This window comes from Microtus ochrogaster (genome assembly GCF_000317375.1).
Source record: "Microtus ochrogaster isolate Prairie Vole_2 chromosome 6 unlocalized genomic scaffold, MicOch1.0 chr6_random_2, whole genome shotgun sequence".
NCBI classification, from domain to species: Eukaryota; Metazoa; Chordata; class Mammalia; order Rodentia; family Cricetidae; genus Microtus; species Microtus ochrogaster.
In genome coordinates this window covers 3,403,833-3,420,546 of record NW_004949095.1, presented here as the reverse complement: position 1 = coordinate 3,420,546, position 16,714 = coordinate 3,403,833, and the positions used below count along the sequence as shown (strand labels likewise).

Below are 16,714 nucleotides of genomic sequence, written 5' to 3'. Positions count from 1 at the left end.
CACGCCTTTAATCCCAGCACTCAGGAGGCAGAGGCAGATGGTTCTCTGCGAATTCGAGGCCAGTGTGGTTTACAAGAGCTAGTTTTAGGACAAGCTCAAAGCTATAGTGAAACCCTGTCTCAAAGCACCCACCCCCCCCAAAAAATTAATATTTATAGAAATGGCTTTTTCTCCTACCTTAGCAGGAAGTCAAGCAAAGGGATAGATGGAAAAGATCCATCCCTTGTATCTTGCCCTTCACACTGGCCCCATCTTTTCTGCCAAGCCAGAGTCTTGACCTGCTTGTTGTTTGTTCCACATAGATCCTGACAGGGGAAGACTGGAATGAGGTGATGTACAACGGCATCCGCTCCCAGGGTGGGGTCAGCTCGGGCATGTGGTCTGCCATCTACTTCATTGTGCTCACCTTGTTTGGAAACTGTATCCTGCTACGGTGTTCTTCTGTAGTGTTATTACTTCCCTGTACCAGCCTTTGGGGAGATGATGGGGTGGTGGTAGGAGACCTGGGGTAGGTAAGGTGAGAGGTCATAAGCAATGCTCGCTCATACTAAAGGAAACAAGATTTCCATCTTCAGGAATTTGTATGCTAATTCTGGGAAGAATATAAGCATTAAAAAGATGTAATTGCCTAAATCTACGGTATACAAATAATACCATGTAATGATGATATGCTGAATGGTTGGAAATACTATGAGTTCTGTAAAATATGTGAGGCCTGAGATCACTGTAGACTGAAACAGTGGGCAGATCATAATACTAGTGAAATAGTTACATATTTATAAACAGCAGAGTCTACCATGTCATACAATTTCAAAATAAATATAAGTACCAAAATGAGCACTAATACCATTAAGTATTAGTAGTTATTTATTGGTGTTATATGTTGAAACATTTTTGTTATGTAGGTGGTGGTTCATCTATTCCTTACCTCCTAAGACAAAAGAACCATGAAATTCTATACCTTCAAATCTTATACCTCATGCTCTATCTATTGCTGAGGGAAAAAATAAATACCCTGACAAAAAGCAACTTAGAGGGGGAGAAGGTTTACTTTAGCTCACAGCTCAGCATCATGTGGTCCATCATCATGAGGCAGGCAGCGCACTCACCTGAGACTCGGAGCTGCTAGTCACCGCATGTAGTCAAGTGCAGAGAGGGACGAGTTAAAGCTTATGTCAAGCTACTGCTGTTTTCGCTTCTCTGCTATGATGACCTGAAACCTGGCATTGGGAGGTGAAATAAACCCCACTTTGGTTGGGGTGTTGGATCACAGCAACGGGAACAAGACTGGTGGAAAAATCTAGAGCAGGAAGATTGGGGTTTGAGTCGCCGGGACACTCTTTGTTAGCTAGATGTGTGGTCTTCAGAAAAGTCCCTTGTTCTTTTGGAGATTTTGTTTCCACATTTCAAAGGAAGATAACGATATCTCCTTTACTAATTGTAGGCATTGAATGAAATAGTCATTAAATGCATCTTCTAAACCGTGAATATTTGTATAACTTTGAGGTACCTGGGGGAATGAAACTTACCTTGAATTGGATTATAGAGCTCAGTGGGAACATTCTGAGGCAGCTGCCTATAGCCTCACAAAGAAGAAAGGCTTTTGTCCTGAGGACTTCCAGGGGTCAGAACAGACTATAAACTAGATGTGAGGAATGCACAGGAAGAAGCTACCTGCTAAGTCACAGGAATGGAAGGCCAGTTTGTCACAATGGCAGCCTCTTGATTTTCCTGTTACTCTAAGGAGCCAGATCCATCCTTTTATGGTTTATTAAATTAGTTTCATGTTCCACAACATAAGGGTCTCAAACAGAAAATTGGGACCTTAGGAGTTAGCATATGTAATGGAAGTGGACTTCAGAATGAATTGTGTCCATGCTGTGACATTTGTCACATGAATCCTGGAAGCTCTCTGGGAGCCTAAGAAGAAGAATAAGAGAAGTAAGTCAGCACCCTTTATAGAAAGCTGCTGGTCTCCTTTTCTTTGGTTTTGGTCTAAGTGAGATTCTGGCCTTCCAGGAGGGAGAGTCGAGATGAGTACTGACACTCAGCTCCCTGCCCATCGCTCAGTGATCCTTTTATTTCCTATTGCTAGTCATCAGGGCCACAGCTGTCTGAGGGTTTCCCCACCATACTCACCCTTCGAGGTGGTTTGATTCAGGCTTTTGTTCTGTGGAAAGAGGCGATATGTGGAAAGAGGGAAGACATAATGTCCTGTAGAAGGAAGTTTCTGTCCTGCCTGGTCCCTGCCACTGCTATTTTAAGCCACTGTTTCCAGTGTTCAGGCAGAAAAGTTCTGGAGAGACCCTCTCAGACTTGCTAAAGCCTTTTCCTTTGCTTGCCTGCCCACCCTTAACCCATACCCACAGACACACTGCTGAACGTATTCTTGGCCATCGCTGTGGACAATCTGGCCAATGCCCAGGAATTGACCAAGGTAAGCACTATATTCAAGAGAGTCATCTTCTGGAATGTCTAACCATCTTTTAGATGGTTGGAGAGTCACACTTCCATGTGGGAAGCCTGGCTTACTTTCACTGAGTTTACTGAGCTTTGGTTCAGCCTGGGTCTCTTGTGGCATATAGAAAATATCAGCATATCTCTGTAAGCACTCACATGGGTCATTCTCAGAATTACAGAATGCAAAACCAAGGAAAATAGTAGAACTCTAGATTTTTAAGCTCTGCCTCTGTTACTACGACCTGTGTCAATGTGACCTCAACTATGTGACCAAATCCTCAAGGACTTGGATGTAAGAGTGTTCAGGGGCATCGCAGCTCCTGCACTAAGGCTACCAGGGTAATCCGTCGGCCATGGTTATTCTAGGAAAGTTTCTATGAAATCAGATACTGTCAGTCTCAAAGAGGTATCCCTTTCTTTCATGGAATTCTCCACTCCCTGGGAGGAGACAGTATTAATTACAGTGGGGTGATCTACAAAATGGGTAAAAATCCTTGCTGCGCAATGTAAATTTGGTTTTAGGAAGATACACAACATCTTGAGGCTTTCTGAACTTTTCCCCCTGCATCGATGATATGTTGCCTACTCTTCTCACATCTCTTAAAACCCTTATCTCTATAATACAGAAAGGAAAATATGAGCTTTAGTATTTGAAAAACCAGTTTCGAAAACTACATCTTTCCATTGGTTTAGCTTTGATGGACGTACTGACCTCCATTAATACCAGCTTTTGCAGATATAAGATGGAAAAGACATACCTGCCTACCTGCCCCACCATATTACAGCAAAATTCAAGTGGAATACTGCATGTGAAAACCATCGCAGGCTAGGGAGATGTGCATATTAGAATACTTCTATCAACTAGCTGGACTTACTTTCTTGTTGTCATGGCTTCAAGCAAGAATATAGCTGAGGTGATGCTGCAGAGATGCTCAGCAGTAAAAAGTGTTCCAGAGGGCCCAGCTTTAGCTGTAAGCACCATATGGAGTGGCTCACAACTGCTTGTAACTCCAGTTCCAGGGGAATGCAATGCCTTCTTCTCCCTTCAATGGGAAAATGCACACATCACACACACACACACACACACACACACACACACACACACACACACACACACACACAGTTTCCATCTCTCTCTTTGTAAAACACCTAAAAAATATAGGTGAAGAACTTTGATCTCTGCCTAGAAACCCATATGCCATAGGGAACCTCCATGACAGGGTTTAACACCTTTTTTTTTTTTCTTACCTCATCTTGCTTGGGCTTTGGGGCTCCTAGGAAGTGTTGAAGGAAGCTATTCTCTTTATGTCAATCCTAGACAAACTCTCTCTGCTTTGTGTCTAGGACGAACAGGAGGAGGAAGAAGCCTTCAACCAGAAACATGCACTGCAGAAGGCCAAGGAGGTTAGCCCGATGTCTGCACCCAACATGCCTTCTATTGAGTGAGTAGGCCATCCAAACGCTGACCCTGGGCTTCTGGGGCTAAATCTAAGTCTTCAATGCTTGTAATAATCAGCCGCAAGAAGCACCCCCTGTATTGGTGAACTGTCCATAGGGCAGGTAATCAGAATATTGGTGGGGGGGGCACCACTTAGATAAATCTAAGAGGCACTCTCTGTGTAAATAAAAACCTAAATATACAGAAGGCAATTGTATGGTGTGCTGAAGGAAATGTCCCCTAGCAAGGTCCAGTGTGGTATATAGAGACCCAGGGGGACAGACGATACTGAGAGCAGTGAACTTGGCACTAGCCGGTACAGAGGTCCTAACCTTCAGGTGAAGTATTTAGCATGTATTCAAGTGGAAATCATGGGGATACTTAACATGGAAGGATGTAGCATCGTGCAGTTTCCACTTTAAAGTATCACTCTGTTCTGTAGAAAATGGGTTATGAGGACCCAGCATAGAAGCAGTGAGATGCAGCTGCTGTTAGCGTAAAGTGGGTGTTGATGAGTTAGACAAGGAAAGTAGCCATGGAGGAGATGACAGTTCTACTCAGTCTAGATTTTAGAATGTGAGCCAGTGGGATACATTCATGGATTAAATGTTAAATGCAGTAGGAATAAGAATTTTAAAAAAAGACAGAAAGAGAAGAAATAAAAAATTTTCACCAGTTTTATAGTTTGGGGACCTAGACAGCTGCATGGAAGGTGGGAAGGTTTGTTGGTACTTCACAGAGATAATGGAAACCCAGAGTTCATTTTGGCCACATTGAATGTAAGATGTTTCTAAGGCATCCAAGTGTGTGAATAGGCTATTGGTTACACGTGTCTGGAGCATAGAAGAGAAGTTGGGATTAAAATAAAGATTTGGGGGAAGTCATTTGCATTTAGATGGTATTTAAGCCATCAGTGTGGGTGAGATGACCCAGGAAGAGTGGGGACAGGGGAAGAGTGGAGCTGAGGACAGAGCCTGAGCATGCGCTTCTCTGGCAGAGGAGAAGCTGGGAAAGAGGCAAGGGAGTGTAGCTAGGGGGCCAAGTAACAGAGGAGCGTGGTGTCCTAGAAGCATACATGGGAGGGATCAGGGGTACTACATGCTATTGGAGCACTCCCAATGGGGACAGAGAAGAGATTACTGGATTTGGCAAAACAGAAGCTAATTTAGTGGCTTTTCTAGTAGCTTGGTAGAAACAGTGTCCAGATGGAAGAGACTTGAGACTGAATGGGACGCTGATATGGAGGGGAGCTAGGATCACTCTCCCAGAATCCAGCCAGGATCTCTCCTCCATTGGAGAACTGGAGGACTCAGTACAGTCCTGCACAGGCCAGGCCTCCGCATGGTAAAGGGAGCCAGTAGAAAAGAACCACAGAATTCCTGACGATAATCAAGGCATGCAGGAGACCTGTGTGAGGGGTCCTGTCAGATCCGTGGGAAAAGTGGGAACCCACTGAGAAGTAAAATATATCCTGAGCCTACTGGTCCCTGTCAACCAGTACTTAATGCCAGAGAGAGAAGAGTTCTTGGTGGCCAAGTCTTAATGGGAGGGAGGATCTTCTGAGCAGTTTCTACCTCATCCATTGTGACGCACACCATCCTATGTGGGGCTTCCTTTCTCTACTGTTGGCTTGCATTTGCTTCCCAAAGCTGAGAAGGCTTGCCTTCTAAGTCCCTTTTCTGCAACTGAGAAAAATAGAAGTCCTTAAAAATTGATTGGGGAATACCAAACAACTCCTTCCTCTTTAGACTATTCTCTGGTTCTGAGTAATTTCTACCCTGCTCCTCTGAACTCATAAATTTTGGCTAAAATCACACACACACAGGTATCCAGAGCTGCAGATGGGTAGGACTTGCTGCCGCCAGGAGTGGGTGGTTCTATTTCCTGAGACGAGGAAGCTTGGGGGAGAGGAGGCTCTGGAGGGATGTGATTGGGAATGATGATTGGCCCAGAGTAGAAACTATTTATAGGAGAGGGGAATGAATGAGATGTGGGTAGGCACAGGGCTGTGGGAATTGAGCAGTGAGCATCGGTGCAGAATGAAGGTGGAGTAGGTGCTGCAGACATCCACAGTAGGATGACAGCAGGGCCTTGGTTGCCATCCATATGCCATGTCGTGTGGACTGCTGCTCAGGGATCTCGGGGGATGTGTGCCTTGCTTGGGTGTACCTTTCAGCAACTGATTTCCGGCAAGCAGAGTTGTGGCTGCCATGGATAGCCATGCAGCACAAACCCAAGTGTCCCAGTGGTAGCCCTAATTGTCACTAACATGCTATGTAGCCTTAAAGAGAACCACTTAGGACCTCAGAGTTTGCCTCTGTTGGCCCATGTTTGGGATGGGAAGGAGGACTCCTGCTCTTTCTGCTTTACACGGCTATTGTGAGGTATACACAGATCACGTGCACACGAGTTAGAGTTAGTGGCTGCTTCTCCATGTGGTTTGGGAGCATGACAGCAACCTGGAATAATACTACATGAGTAGACAGGTGGAGTCAAGTGTCAAGTATATGCCTGACTATGTGACAAAGATTAGTTTCTCTTGCTTGGAGTGTGTGTGTGCATAAGTATGTGTATACTTGGGTAAGAGTGTATGCATGTATGTGAGAAACTGAATGCCTACTAGAGACAGAAAGTACGTGTGTGAGAGAAACGAAGTAAAACTGTGTGAGAGAGAGACGAGAGAGACAGGAGGGGGGAGAGAGAGAATCCCCCCATATACTTACTTACACATGTGCTTAGAAGGTTGGTATTTGAATACTTGAGAATTTTCACGTAGATGACATGATACGCTTTTCGCGGTGGGTGTGCTTGTTGCCTGTCTAGAGTGTGTGCATCTATTTCTATATGCTACCCATGCTTCCCACCTCTCCTGTGCCCTGCTTTGGCACAGGCTGCCGATGCTGAGGGATATGTGTTTTGTTGAGGAGCTCACAGCATCTCTACAATGACGTCTACACCAATGAGTACTTTTGTACATATAAGCCCATTTGTGCTTCTTCCAGGTATCCCCATAGATGCTTAGATTGGCTGCCTCTGCTTCCTCAGTCCTGCCCTTGTCTGAGGCTCCCCTCCAAGTGCATGAGATAGGGCAGAGTTCATTTGCCTGGCATGCTCTGCACTGATGAGTCTTCTCAGAACATGCAAATCATTTCCCTGCTTCCCATACCCAGCAGGCTGCATTGTGATGCACCAGGGTCCTCCAGTTCTAGGGCTAGAGCAGGCTCACTCTGGGAATTCTCAGATGAGTTGCTCTACCCCAGCCATCTCCCTGTGCTGACACACTCATTTCTACTTTTTGCAACTTCCATCCATCCCATCACTCTGACCGCTCCTCAAACTTGAATCTGAAAGGATGCAATGTGTATGTAGAAGTGATATTTCATGCAACCAGCCTAAGGTCAATTCTGTGTTTTACCCAGCAAAACAGAGTAAACCTTGAAGGGCACCACTTGCATTCTTTGGCCTCTGGAGTATAGCCATGGCCTTGGGTTGCTCTATAGCCCCACTGGTGTACATGACAGACCATTTGTCTCCTCTACGTTCCATAAAACTGAGCCAGGATCTGCTGTGGGAGTGATGAGCTGGAAGGGGTCCTACTTGGGCGAATGTGCCTTGTTGCCCTTGAAATGACTGAGGAGGGGGAAACAAGTGCTCATCAAAGCAGGACTCGAGAGGGTAGTCATGGGAGCTCGGTGGGGCCTGGTGTTTAAGCATTGAAAACTATAGCCTATGAGAAGTAGTCTGTCCTCTGGGACTCTGCATGCATGCTTCAGAAACAAGATCGGTGTAAGCTGCACATAGCAAGGACCAGGAAGTCGCTGTGGGAGCACTGTAGGTGGGGAGTCTCCAGAGGGCAAGCAGATGCACGGAAGCCCTGTGGACATGCTAGAGAATCTGGCTTCCCTCTGGATGTCTGCCAGCGGCTGTGGGGCTTGCTGGTCCTGGAGGCCGGGGTGGACTGAACCTGTCCGTTTTTCTTTCCCAGAAGAGACAGAAGGAGAAGACACCACATGTCGATGTGGGAGCCGCGCAGCAGCCACCTGTATGTGTGTACCGGTCTGCGTGTTTGGGAGTGGTTCTGTGTGGGCATGGGGGCGATGTGTTTCTGTCCTGGCCATGGACCAAGTGATACCGAGTGTAAACGTCAGTGTGTGCCTTGGTGTGTGGGGTGTGTGTGTGTGTGTGTCCCATGCACATCTGTGGACGTGCCCCTTGGCATCTTTCAGTGTGTGCTTTTACCAGTGTGTCTAAAGTATGTGACGGCGTGTTGTGTGCTGTTGTGTCTGGCCTGACAGTGGGCATGTGCTCACACTGGTAACTGGAGCTGGCGGGGCTTCCTTTCACATAGGCAGTTGTGTACATCTCTGTGTGGGCCTCAGTGCAGGCGCGTGTGGTTTCACGTGCGTGTGCCCACAGGCACGGGAGGGAGGGAGTAGGTGTCCACCCTTCCAGCCGAGGAGCCCACGCCCGTGTTCTCCATGTCATGTTTGTGTGTTCCTGCTGCCATGTGACAACTTGTTAGGCCTCAGAACTGAAGTCCTCAACAATAGTTTGGGCGTGGATTGCTGGTGATCTCTGTGAATACAGTCTTTCATGGGTTTCCTTAGTCATTGTTCTAGAAGCCCATGGCTCCTTTACTTTCAGGGGCTGCTGCCACTGTTAGCACATGGGGCTGCTTGCCACTGTCATTATCTTTGTTAGTAGCTGAACAAGGTGCATCTCAGCCCGTGCTGTTCCAGGCTAAAATCTGAGAGGGGTGGGGAGAGGAGGGGAATCTCTGACCTTGAATGAAGGGCCATTGGTGGGTACATAAGAGACCCCAATTAATACCCTCAGTCAAAGGAGTGCTGGGGAAGGAAGGCCGGATGAGTCTTTGTATTGCCCCTCTCACTGGTCTTGGGGATATGGAGCTCAGTCCCGAACTCATTCACCCTTTACTACTGCACCACAGAAGCAGGGACTGGAGGGAAACGTACCACTGGGTACTTGGACTTGGAGGCACTGGTCTGACAACTCTCTCATGCGTGGCCACTCTGCTCCTTGCATCTTTGTGCTTCTTGTCTGGGATCCTGACCTCCCCTTTAGCTCCTTCACCCCATGATCCCTATTCATGGCTCCTGTAAGCTGCCATCTCTAATCCGGGCATGTGCTGTCAGGTTCTGACTGTAGCCCCCCACCCCCACTTCTCCTTTGTTAGGAGGGAGCGGAGGCGCCGGCACCACATGTCTGTATGGGAACAACGCACCAGCCAGTTGAGGAGGCACATGCAAATGTCTAGCCAAGAAGCCCTCAACAAAGAAGAGGCCCCGCCAATGAACCCCCTCAATCCACTCAATCCACTGAGCCCTCTCAACCCGCTCAACGCTCACCCCAGCCTCTATCGGAGACCCAGGCCCATTGAGGGCTTAGCCCTGGGCCTGGGTCTTGAGAAGTGTGAAGAGGAGCGCATTAGCCGCGGGGGTTCCCTCAAGGGCAGTGTAGGGGCCCTGACCAGTGCCCTGGACAACCAGAGGAGCTCCTTGTCCTTGGGAAAACGGGAGCCACCATGGCTGCCCAGATCCTGTCATGGAAACTGTGACCCAATCCAGCAGGAAGCTGGGGGAGGAGAGACCGTGGTGACTTTTGAGGACCGAGCCAGACATAGGCAGAGCCAGAGGCGCAGCCGCCATCGCCGCGTCAGGACTGAGGGCAAGGAGTCTGCCTCCGTGTCGCGGAGCAGGTCCGCCAGCCAGGAGCGGAGTCTGGATGAAGGGGTGTCCATTGAGGGAGAGAAAGAATATGAACCTCAGGGCAGCCACAGAAGCAAGGAGCCTACCATCCATGAAGAAGAAAGAACTCAGGACTTGAGGAGGTAAATAAGTCCCAGGAGGGCCCCGGAGGGCTAGGAGCTCAGGTTGGTATGAGGAATTCTGTGACAGAAACCTCTGTGGGCCTTGATGTCCCCTTTTATAAGATGCCAAAACACCATCTAAAAGGCATGGCTTAATATAACAGGCAATCTATCTGTATGGAAATGATGTTCTCTTCCAGAGCATCTCTGTAGAGAGTGGGGTCAGAGATGGGAATGAGTTAGTGGGCGTGGCCCAGAGGTGTTTGCCCCTCTATGTATGTCTGGATAGAGATGGGAGATACCTCAGGCTGTGTGCTCTCCAGGAGGCCCGCTCTTGCTCCTCTCCCCTTTCCTTTTGAGCCAGATACATCACCGATTCTAGAACAGCTTCTGAGCCATGGCCGTCTCCTGCTCTTTATTCCCAGGACCAACAGTCTGATGGTACCCAGGGGCTCTGGACTGGTAGGAGCTCTTGATGAGGCAGAAACTCCTCTAGTCCAGCCCCAGCCTGAGTTGGAAGTGGGGAAGGATGCGGCTCTGGCAGAGCAGGAAGCTGAAGGCAGCAGCGAGCAAGCCCTGCTTGGGGACGTCCAGCTGGACGTGGGCCGAGGCATTAGCCAGAGCGAGCCTGACCTCTCCTGCATGACAGCCAACCTGGACAAGGCTACCACCGAGAGCACCAGTGTCACAGTCGCCATCCCTGATGTTGACCCCTTGGTGGATTCAACGGTGGTGCACAGTGAGCACAGCCCCTGTTCTGTCAGTCACCCTCGTCCTCTGCTCCAGCAGAGGCAGCTGGCTCTGAGCTTCCTCTAATGAAGCTCTGTAGAAAGCCCTTGCGATCTCCTAGATGATCTGGAAGGACCCCTGGGGATGCACTAGCAGAATGCCTCTAGCTCTGGTCCCTGCTCTGCTCAGTCAGTGGTCTCAGAAGCATCGCTACATCTCTGGAGGCCTCTGTGTCACATATAATGGAGAACACTGAGTTAGACTGTCCCTGGAGATCATCCCTGCACTAACATTTCATGGCTCTATGGTTCTTATCAACGGTCTCTCTCCTAAGAGCTCTCAGTCACGCTTCCCCATCAAAACTCCTTCAAGCAGATGTTAACCTATGAAATATTAGCAGGGAACACTGGGGAAAGCATTTAACCTACTATGCTACTTGGCTGTATGGCCCATCTTTTCCTGAACCACACCTCACTCCTACATTCGTGTTATTTCTGACACTGCCCTGACTGCATATTTCATGTCTACATTAGTCCCTGTGCCTCTACAGTCCTACCCCAATCCCTTCCTTTTATCTCATCTCTGCCCTGTCCCTCAGTCCCTTTCCTGCTTTAATCGCATTCCTCATTTTGACCTAAGTCCTGCACCTCCTCCCTGTATTAGCCATGCACTTTATTTTGTCCATGTATGTCATCTCTTCATTGGTCACACACCCTGTAATGTGCCCCCTACTCTATCCTTGCATTAATCCACATCCTGCTCCCCCCTCACCACATCCCTGTATTAATCTCACCACTGCCCTGTGGTCACAGGTTATTGCCATGCGGTTCCATGTATGCACGTTTTCCTTCTGTTTCCATATTGTTCTTTCACATAAGTCCCCTTGTCTCCCTGCCTGCCTCTCTGTCACTGCTTCACTTCCATTCTACTTAGTATCCGCTACCCTCAGAAATGCCAGGTCTGCTTTAAAAACTAAATCTATCATACCCAGGGCTTGCTGGGATTGATGTGGGCATGCTTCAGGGTTCCAGGTCCAGAGCCATTTTTAATGTCTGTCTGATTTTATGTTTTTATTAAATAAGAAGTGCCTTAAAGCCTCTTTTATGAGAAGCAAGTTAGCTTGACCCTCTCTCTGTTCCCCTGCTAGGGCTAGTCACAGGTACAGTGTGTGGTAAAGAATTTTAGGTTCACCCTATCACTTAGCTGTTAGAAGGCCCTACCATGGACCAGTTCCACAAAGGCTTGCTACTTAGCCCGAGTCTCAGAGCAGTACCACTCCTTAGTCACAGAGCACTGGGGGTGGGGCTGAGGGTTTCCCAAGCCTTCTCTCCACTATGACAGCCTTCTGTCCCCTGACTTCAGCATAGAAACAGAGAATAGCCCCCTGACCATGCTACGTGACCCATGGCTGCTTCATCTCCCCAGTCCTGGAACATAGTCATGGGCCTATATTCACATGAATATTGTATTCTCATTTCTATATCCATCATGTTGGGGAAGGACAGTCGGAAAGGGAGCACACAGAGAGAAATGGTTTCTTGAACTCTTCCTTTGCAGAGATTGCACAAAAGTGTATAGGATTTAAATTTAGCTATAAGACCTTAGGAAAGGTATGTGGGCTCTCTGAACTTCAGTTTCCCCGTCTGAATAATGGGAATATATGCCACTTACGGGTTAGTGATATGTAAGTTCAATGGGTGAACTTAAAAGGATGTAAAGTTTAGATATAATTTCTAAATTATGCAAGCTTTGTAGCTGTGATAACCATATTGTTTCCTCAACTATGAAAGTTCAGCCATAAAAGGGGAACTATGGCACAAAAGGCTATAGTATATAACATGTAGGGAAGGGTGGAGATAATGGGAAGAGAAGGAGTTCATGTAGTGGGGGGAACCCCTGATACTGTCAGGGTACCTGCCCAGGGTCATCCTTGGCATCCCTCCTATCCTCTGTGCTGTACCAACTCAAACCAGAAACCATATGTGCCAGCAGGTTTCTGAAGCTTTAAACTTTTTTGCTTGCAGTTAGCAACAAGACTGATGGAGAAGCCAGTCCCTTGAAGGAGGCAGAGACCAAAGAGGAAGAAGAGGTGGAGAAGAAGAAGAAGAAGGAGAAGCGAGAGACTGGCAAAGCCATGGTGCCCCATAGCTCTATGTTCATCTTCAGCACCACTAACCCGTGAGCCATGCTCTTGTTGTGCCCCCATTTAGTACTAGGACAGCCAGCCAGGATTTGAGCCAGCCTGGGATGATGAAACCCTGTCGTCTTCCTGAACCTTCCTGGCAGAGGATAGCTAGATATGGAAAGATTTGGGGTCCAGTAAGTGAGATGGGGCAAATATTTAGTTGAGCAGCCTCTCATCTCTGTGCCCATAGTCTCCAGGGTAACTGAAGTCAGAATATAGGAGAAAAGTCATGGAAAAGGACTCTTCTCCTACTCTTTGATCAGTAGTAGTTAGAACAGGGAAAATGAAGGGGGTTTCCTCGAGGATGTCACCATACATTCTGGAAAAGGACAGACGACTCTAAAGATGGTCAGGCATCTACTGGAGTTTAGGGTTTGTGTACCACTATTCTGCGCATGGAGTTTTGATAAAAGTTTCCTTTCCCAGAGTGGAGGTAGAAGCATGGAGAAGGAATATCAGAGAAGAGTCTAGAATGTTAGATTCAAGAAATATGGTACAAGAGAAGAGCCTATGCCTTATATCCTGGAACTATCATGTGGGTTAGCTTCTGAGGAAGGAAGACAAGGAGATGTTTAGTGGCCTTGTGGGCAGTGCTCAGGCAGGCCTGTGGGATGGGAGAAAGCTGGGTTCTGTTGCCAGGTCATCCAGAACTGTAGCAGAGAACACAGTTATTTGCATCAGGATAGTCAGGATGCCATGGAAACATGCAGCGCCTCATCAGGGGTTTGAGAATCGAGATGTTTTTGTGTTTCTTGGTTGTTTAGAATTTTCTAGGCAGGTCCTAGTTTCCTTGCTCAGGGGAGAAGGCAGAGATGCCAGAGAGGGGACCACATGCCACTGGAGGTCATGTAATCTCACGTGGCTGTTCCTCATGGCTCACTCGTGTGCAGATAATGATCATGGTTTGCATGACATAGCCTCTAACCAATCTCATTACCATTTTCCACTGGGGACTGGAATCAAAGGGCGGTGCTGGAGAAATTAAATTGCTCTCCCTGGTGACTTCCTTTGGCAAGGTCTGGCTATCTGGAAGAGGTCAATGTAGGGGCAGGCATAGGAATGACGCAGGGCAAGCTCAATAGAGTGAGCTCAGCAGGATTCTCCCCCCCCCCCAATCCCCACAGAATCCGCAGGGCCTGCCACTACATTGTGAACCTACGCTACTTTGAGATGTGCATCCTCCTGGTGATTGCAGCCAGCAGCATTGCCCTGGCAGCCGAGGACCCTGTCCTGACCAATTCGGAGCGCAATAAAGTGAGTGCACAAGGGTGGTTTGTGATATTTCTTGATGCCTTGGGGGTCTACTCCATCCCAGGCCTTCCCCTCCAGCAGCAGAGGTGAATCAAGATGAGGTAGCAGAAAGGTTTGGGGGGAATGAGGAGGATGGATCAGTTACCTGTGTACAGGGTCTTTCTAAAGAAGTCCCCACATCCACACTCATACCACTGTTTTTAAGCTGCCGCAGCGGGCTTAACACTGAGAGCTAGCCAGGCTTCTGAAAGGATTCTGCTGCTATTGGAGGGCCCGGATGTAGGATCTAACATAGGTGATGTGTGTGGATGCGGTAGAACTGCAGCTTAACCACAAGCCACTGAGTCATCACCTGGGTACCACACAGAGCCTGAAAGAGAGTTGTATGGGGGCAATTCAGACCCCAGAAGTTATGACCAAAGAGAAGTAATAGACTGTGGAACATGCAGCTCAAGCAGGTTCGCTGGTGCTTTCTTCCTTATGTTCACTTCCCAGCTCTGCTATAGGTAGTAGGAAAAATTCCTCACTGTGTTTTGGGGTGGGAATGTATGGGAGATGGGGTTGTCATGCAGAATGGCAAAGGTCAGCGGGAAGGTGTGCGTAAAGCTTGGCAGCCTTACATGGTCCTCTCTGTCTCATTCAAGTGTGTCTTTACAGGTCCTGAGATATTTCGACTATGTTTTCACCGGCGTGTTTACCTTTGAGATGGTTATAAAGGTAAAATCTTCCAGAGGAAACCTGGCCTCTGGATTTCAGTTATACCACTTGTCTGTTTTAAGGCCCTTCCCCCATATGCCATCTCCTAGTCCATGGCAGCATTAAGAGAGCCTCTGCAGAGTCCTCTCCAGCCTCGGTGTCCGGTGAGGGAAGGCATGGCTGTGTGGATGTGATTGGCTAATGTATAGCTCTTCTCCTGGACTGAACAGGAGGCAGGTAGTAAGGTAGGCACAGCTTGAGGACTGTATACTTCTGCACATTGCACTTCTGGTCTTATAATAAGTACATGTCCAAGCAATGGGTTAGGGAGATGTAAGTTCAGACTTTGTCTAACTCCAACCAAACCCTCTGCCTCTAGGGGCCTAAAATCCCAACAGGACTGTCTCATTCTGAATTTTACCTATCTGGCACTTTTATCCATCCATGTGTATGTGGCAGTGTTTGGAGCTCTGGGATACTCAGGAGAAAGGATAGGATTCTGTAATGGCAGGAGAGTCTAATCCAATCCTATTAGACTATAGGAAGGGGGCTGCATCCTCACTGTAGACTGGGGAATTTGTGTGACTGCGAGAGGGGTCTTCAGTCCTCTCCTAGAATGCCTGCTGGATATCCTCCTTGCTCCTCAGGCCCAGGGTGGGCTTAACTAGGAGACAGTGGCAGTAGAGCCCTTGCCATAAGGAAGCAAACCCAGGTGTAGGTTTTACTTACAACCATTGGCCTCATCTGTTCAAACCCTGTCCTGCAGATGATAGACCAAGGCTTGATCCTGCAGGATGGATCCTACTTCCGAGACCTCTGGAATATCCTGGACTTTGTGGTAGTGGTTGGTGCGTTGGTAGCCTTTGCTCTGGCGTAAGTAGATTCTTTTCTGTCCCATTCCCCTGCCTTTCCTCTTCCTGGAGGCCTGGTTGACTTAAACCTATCTCCAGGGTTCACCTGGGAAGTGAATGCTCTGAGTGGTGCCTAAGAGCGACACTCTAGGGGTCTGCTTGCCAATGGTTCTCAACAGAGTCCTTAAGCTCTTACAGCTCCAGTTCATGTGTCCTAAATGAGGAAGCAAGATTGAAGAGCATCAGTAGAAGACAGGTCACCATGGAAGAGTAATGTAGTAGAGCCAGAGCAGAGTTGAGGATCTCAAAATCTTGGGCATGGGAGGGTCTCTGTCCATGAGCAATAGTAACCGAGATCTAGTTAGTCCAGGGATATAAAACACATATGGATGCACCAGGCCGAGCTCCAGCAGTCCGGTCGAAGAGAGGGAGATTGATTATATGAGCAAGAGGGATCAAGATCATGACGACGAAATCCAGAGACAGCTGACCAGAGCTAGTGGGAGCTCACGGACTCTAGATTGCCAACTTGAGAGCTTGCATGGGTCCAGACTAGGCCCTCTGCATGTGGGTGACAGCTGTATGGCTTGCTCAGCCTTGATACAGGGGGAAAGGGTTTGGTCCTGCCTCAACTTGTTGTGCCAGGCTTTGCTGGTTTCCCATGGAAAGCCTTACTCATTCTGAGGAGTGGTGGAGCGCTGGGTAGGGGAGGAAGTGGAGATGAGGGAGCCGGAGGAGGGGAGGGAAGGGGAACTATGGTTGGTATGTAAAAATGAACTTAAAAATTTAAAAAAACATATGGATACACGAGAGCTCAAAAAGGAATGATTTTCCAACTCTTTCTTGATTTTCCAAATCTTCCTTGAAGACATACTTAAGAAAATGTTCTTAGTGCGCACGGAAACCAACTCATATTCATGACAATTGGGGAAATTTATTAACCCCACGTATTGATCTATTGGCATGTTGGAGTCCTCAAAGCCATCCTTTTGGGGGCTTGCCTTCCAAGCAAGGCTGGATACACTTTCTCCTGATAGGGAGGAGGAAGCATTTGGGTGCTGTTTTCATGGAAGGCAGCCATATGGGGAGGGGGAAAGAAGTTTCCATAGGTTTACCCTTCCCATATCCAGCGTGTTAGAAAGGGATTGTCCTCTGTTCAACTTCTGCTAAGCACTGGCAGCTTCTATCCCTGATCCTCACTGCCACTTGAACAGTAGGGCAAAAAATAAGGTGTCAAGAGCCAGCTGAGAATTCCCAGCTGGGTTAAGTCTAAG

General features: G+C 48.0%; 1 protein-coding gene across 7 annotated transcripts in view; it reads left to right on the top strand.

The window, feature by feature from the left end:
• Cacna1e (calcium voltage-gated channel subunit alpha1 E) overlaps window positions 1-16,714 on the top strand; it is a 492,139-nt gene that overhangs the window by 408,293 nt on the left and 67,132 nt on the right. For 4 of the 7 annotated variants that reach the window (XM_026787573.1, XM_026787574.1, XM_005363888.3 and 1 more), the window contains 10 exons: window positions 303-420; window positions 2,370-2,437; window positions 3,805-3,902; window positions 7,884-7,940; window positions 9,096-9,749; window positions 10,154-10,467; window positions 12,482-12,635; window positions 13,767-13,896; window positions 14,551-14,610; window positions 15,356-15,462. In XM_026787573.1, the coding sequence (XP_026643374.1) occupies window positions 303-420; window positions 2,370-2,437; window positions 3,805-3,902; window positions 7,884-7,940; window positions 9,096-9,749; window positions 10,154-10,467; window positions 12,482-12,635; window positions 13,767-13,896; window positions 14,551-14,610; window positions 15,356-15,462 (1,760 nt within the window). The remainder of the gene's footprint in view (window positions 1-302; window positions 421-2,369; window positions 2,438-3,804; window positions 3,903-7,883; window positions 7,941-9,095; window positions 9,750-10,153; window positions 10,468-12,481; window positions 12,636-13,766; window positions 13,897-14,550; window positions 14,611-15,355; window positions 15,463-16,714) is intronic. The other 3 variants (XM_026787575.1, XM_026787572.1, XM_026787576.1) reach the window with 1 other exon arrangement.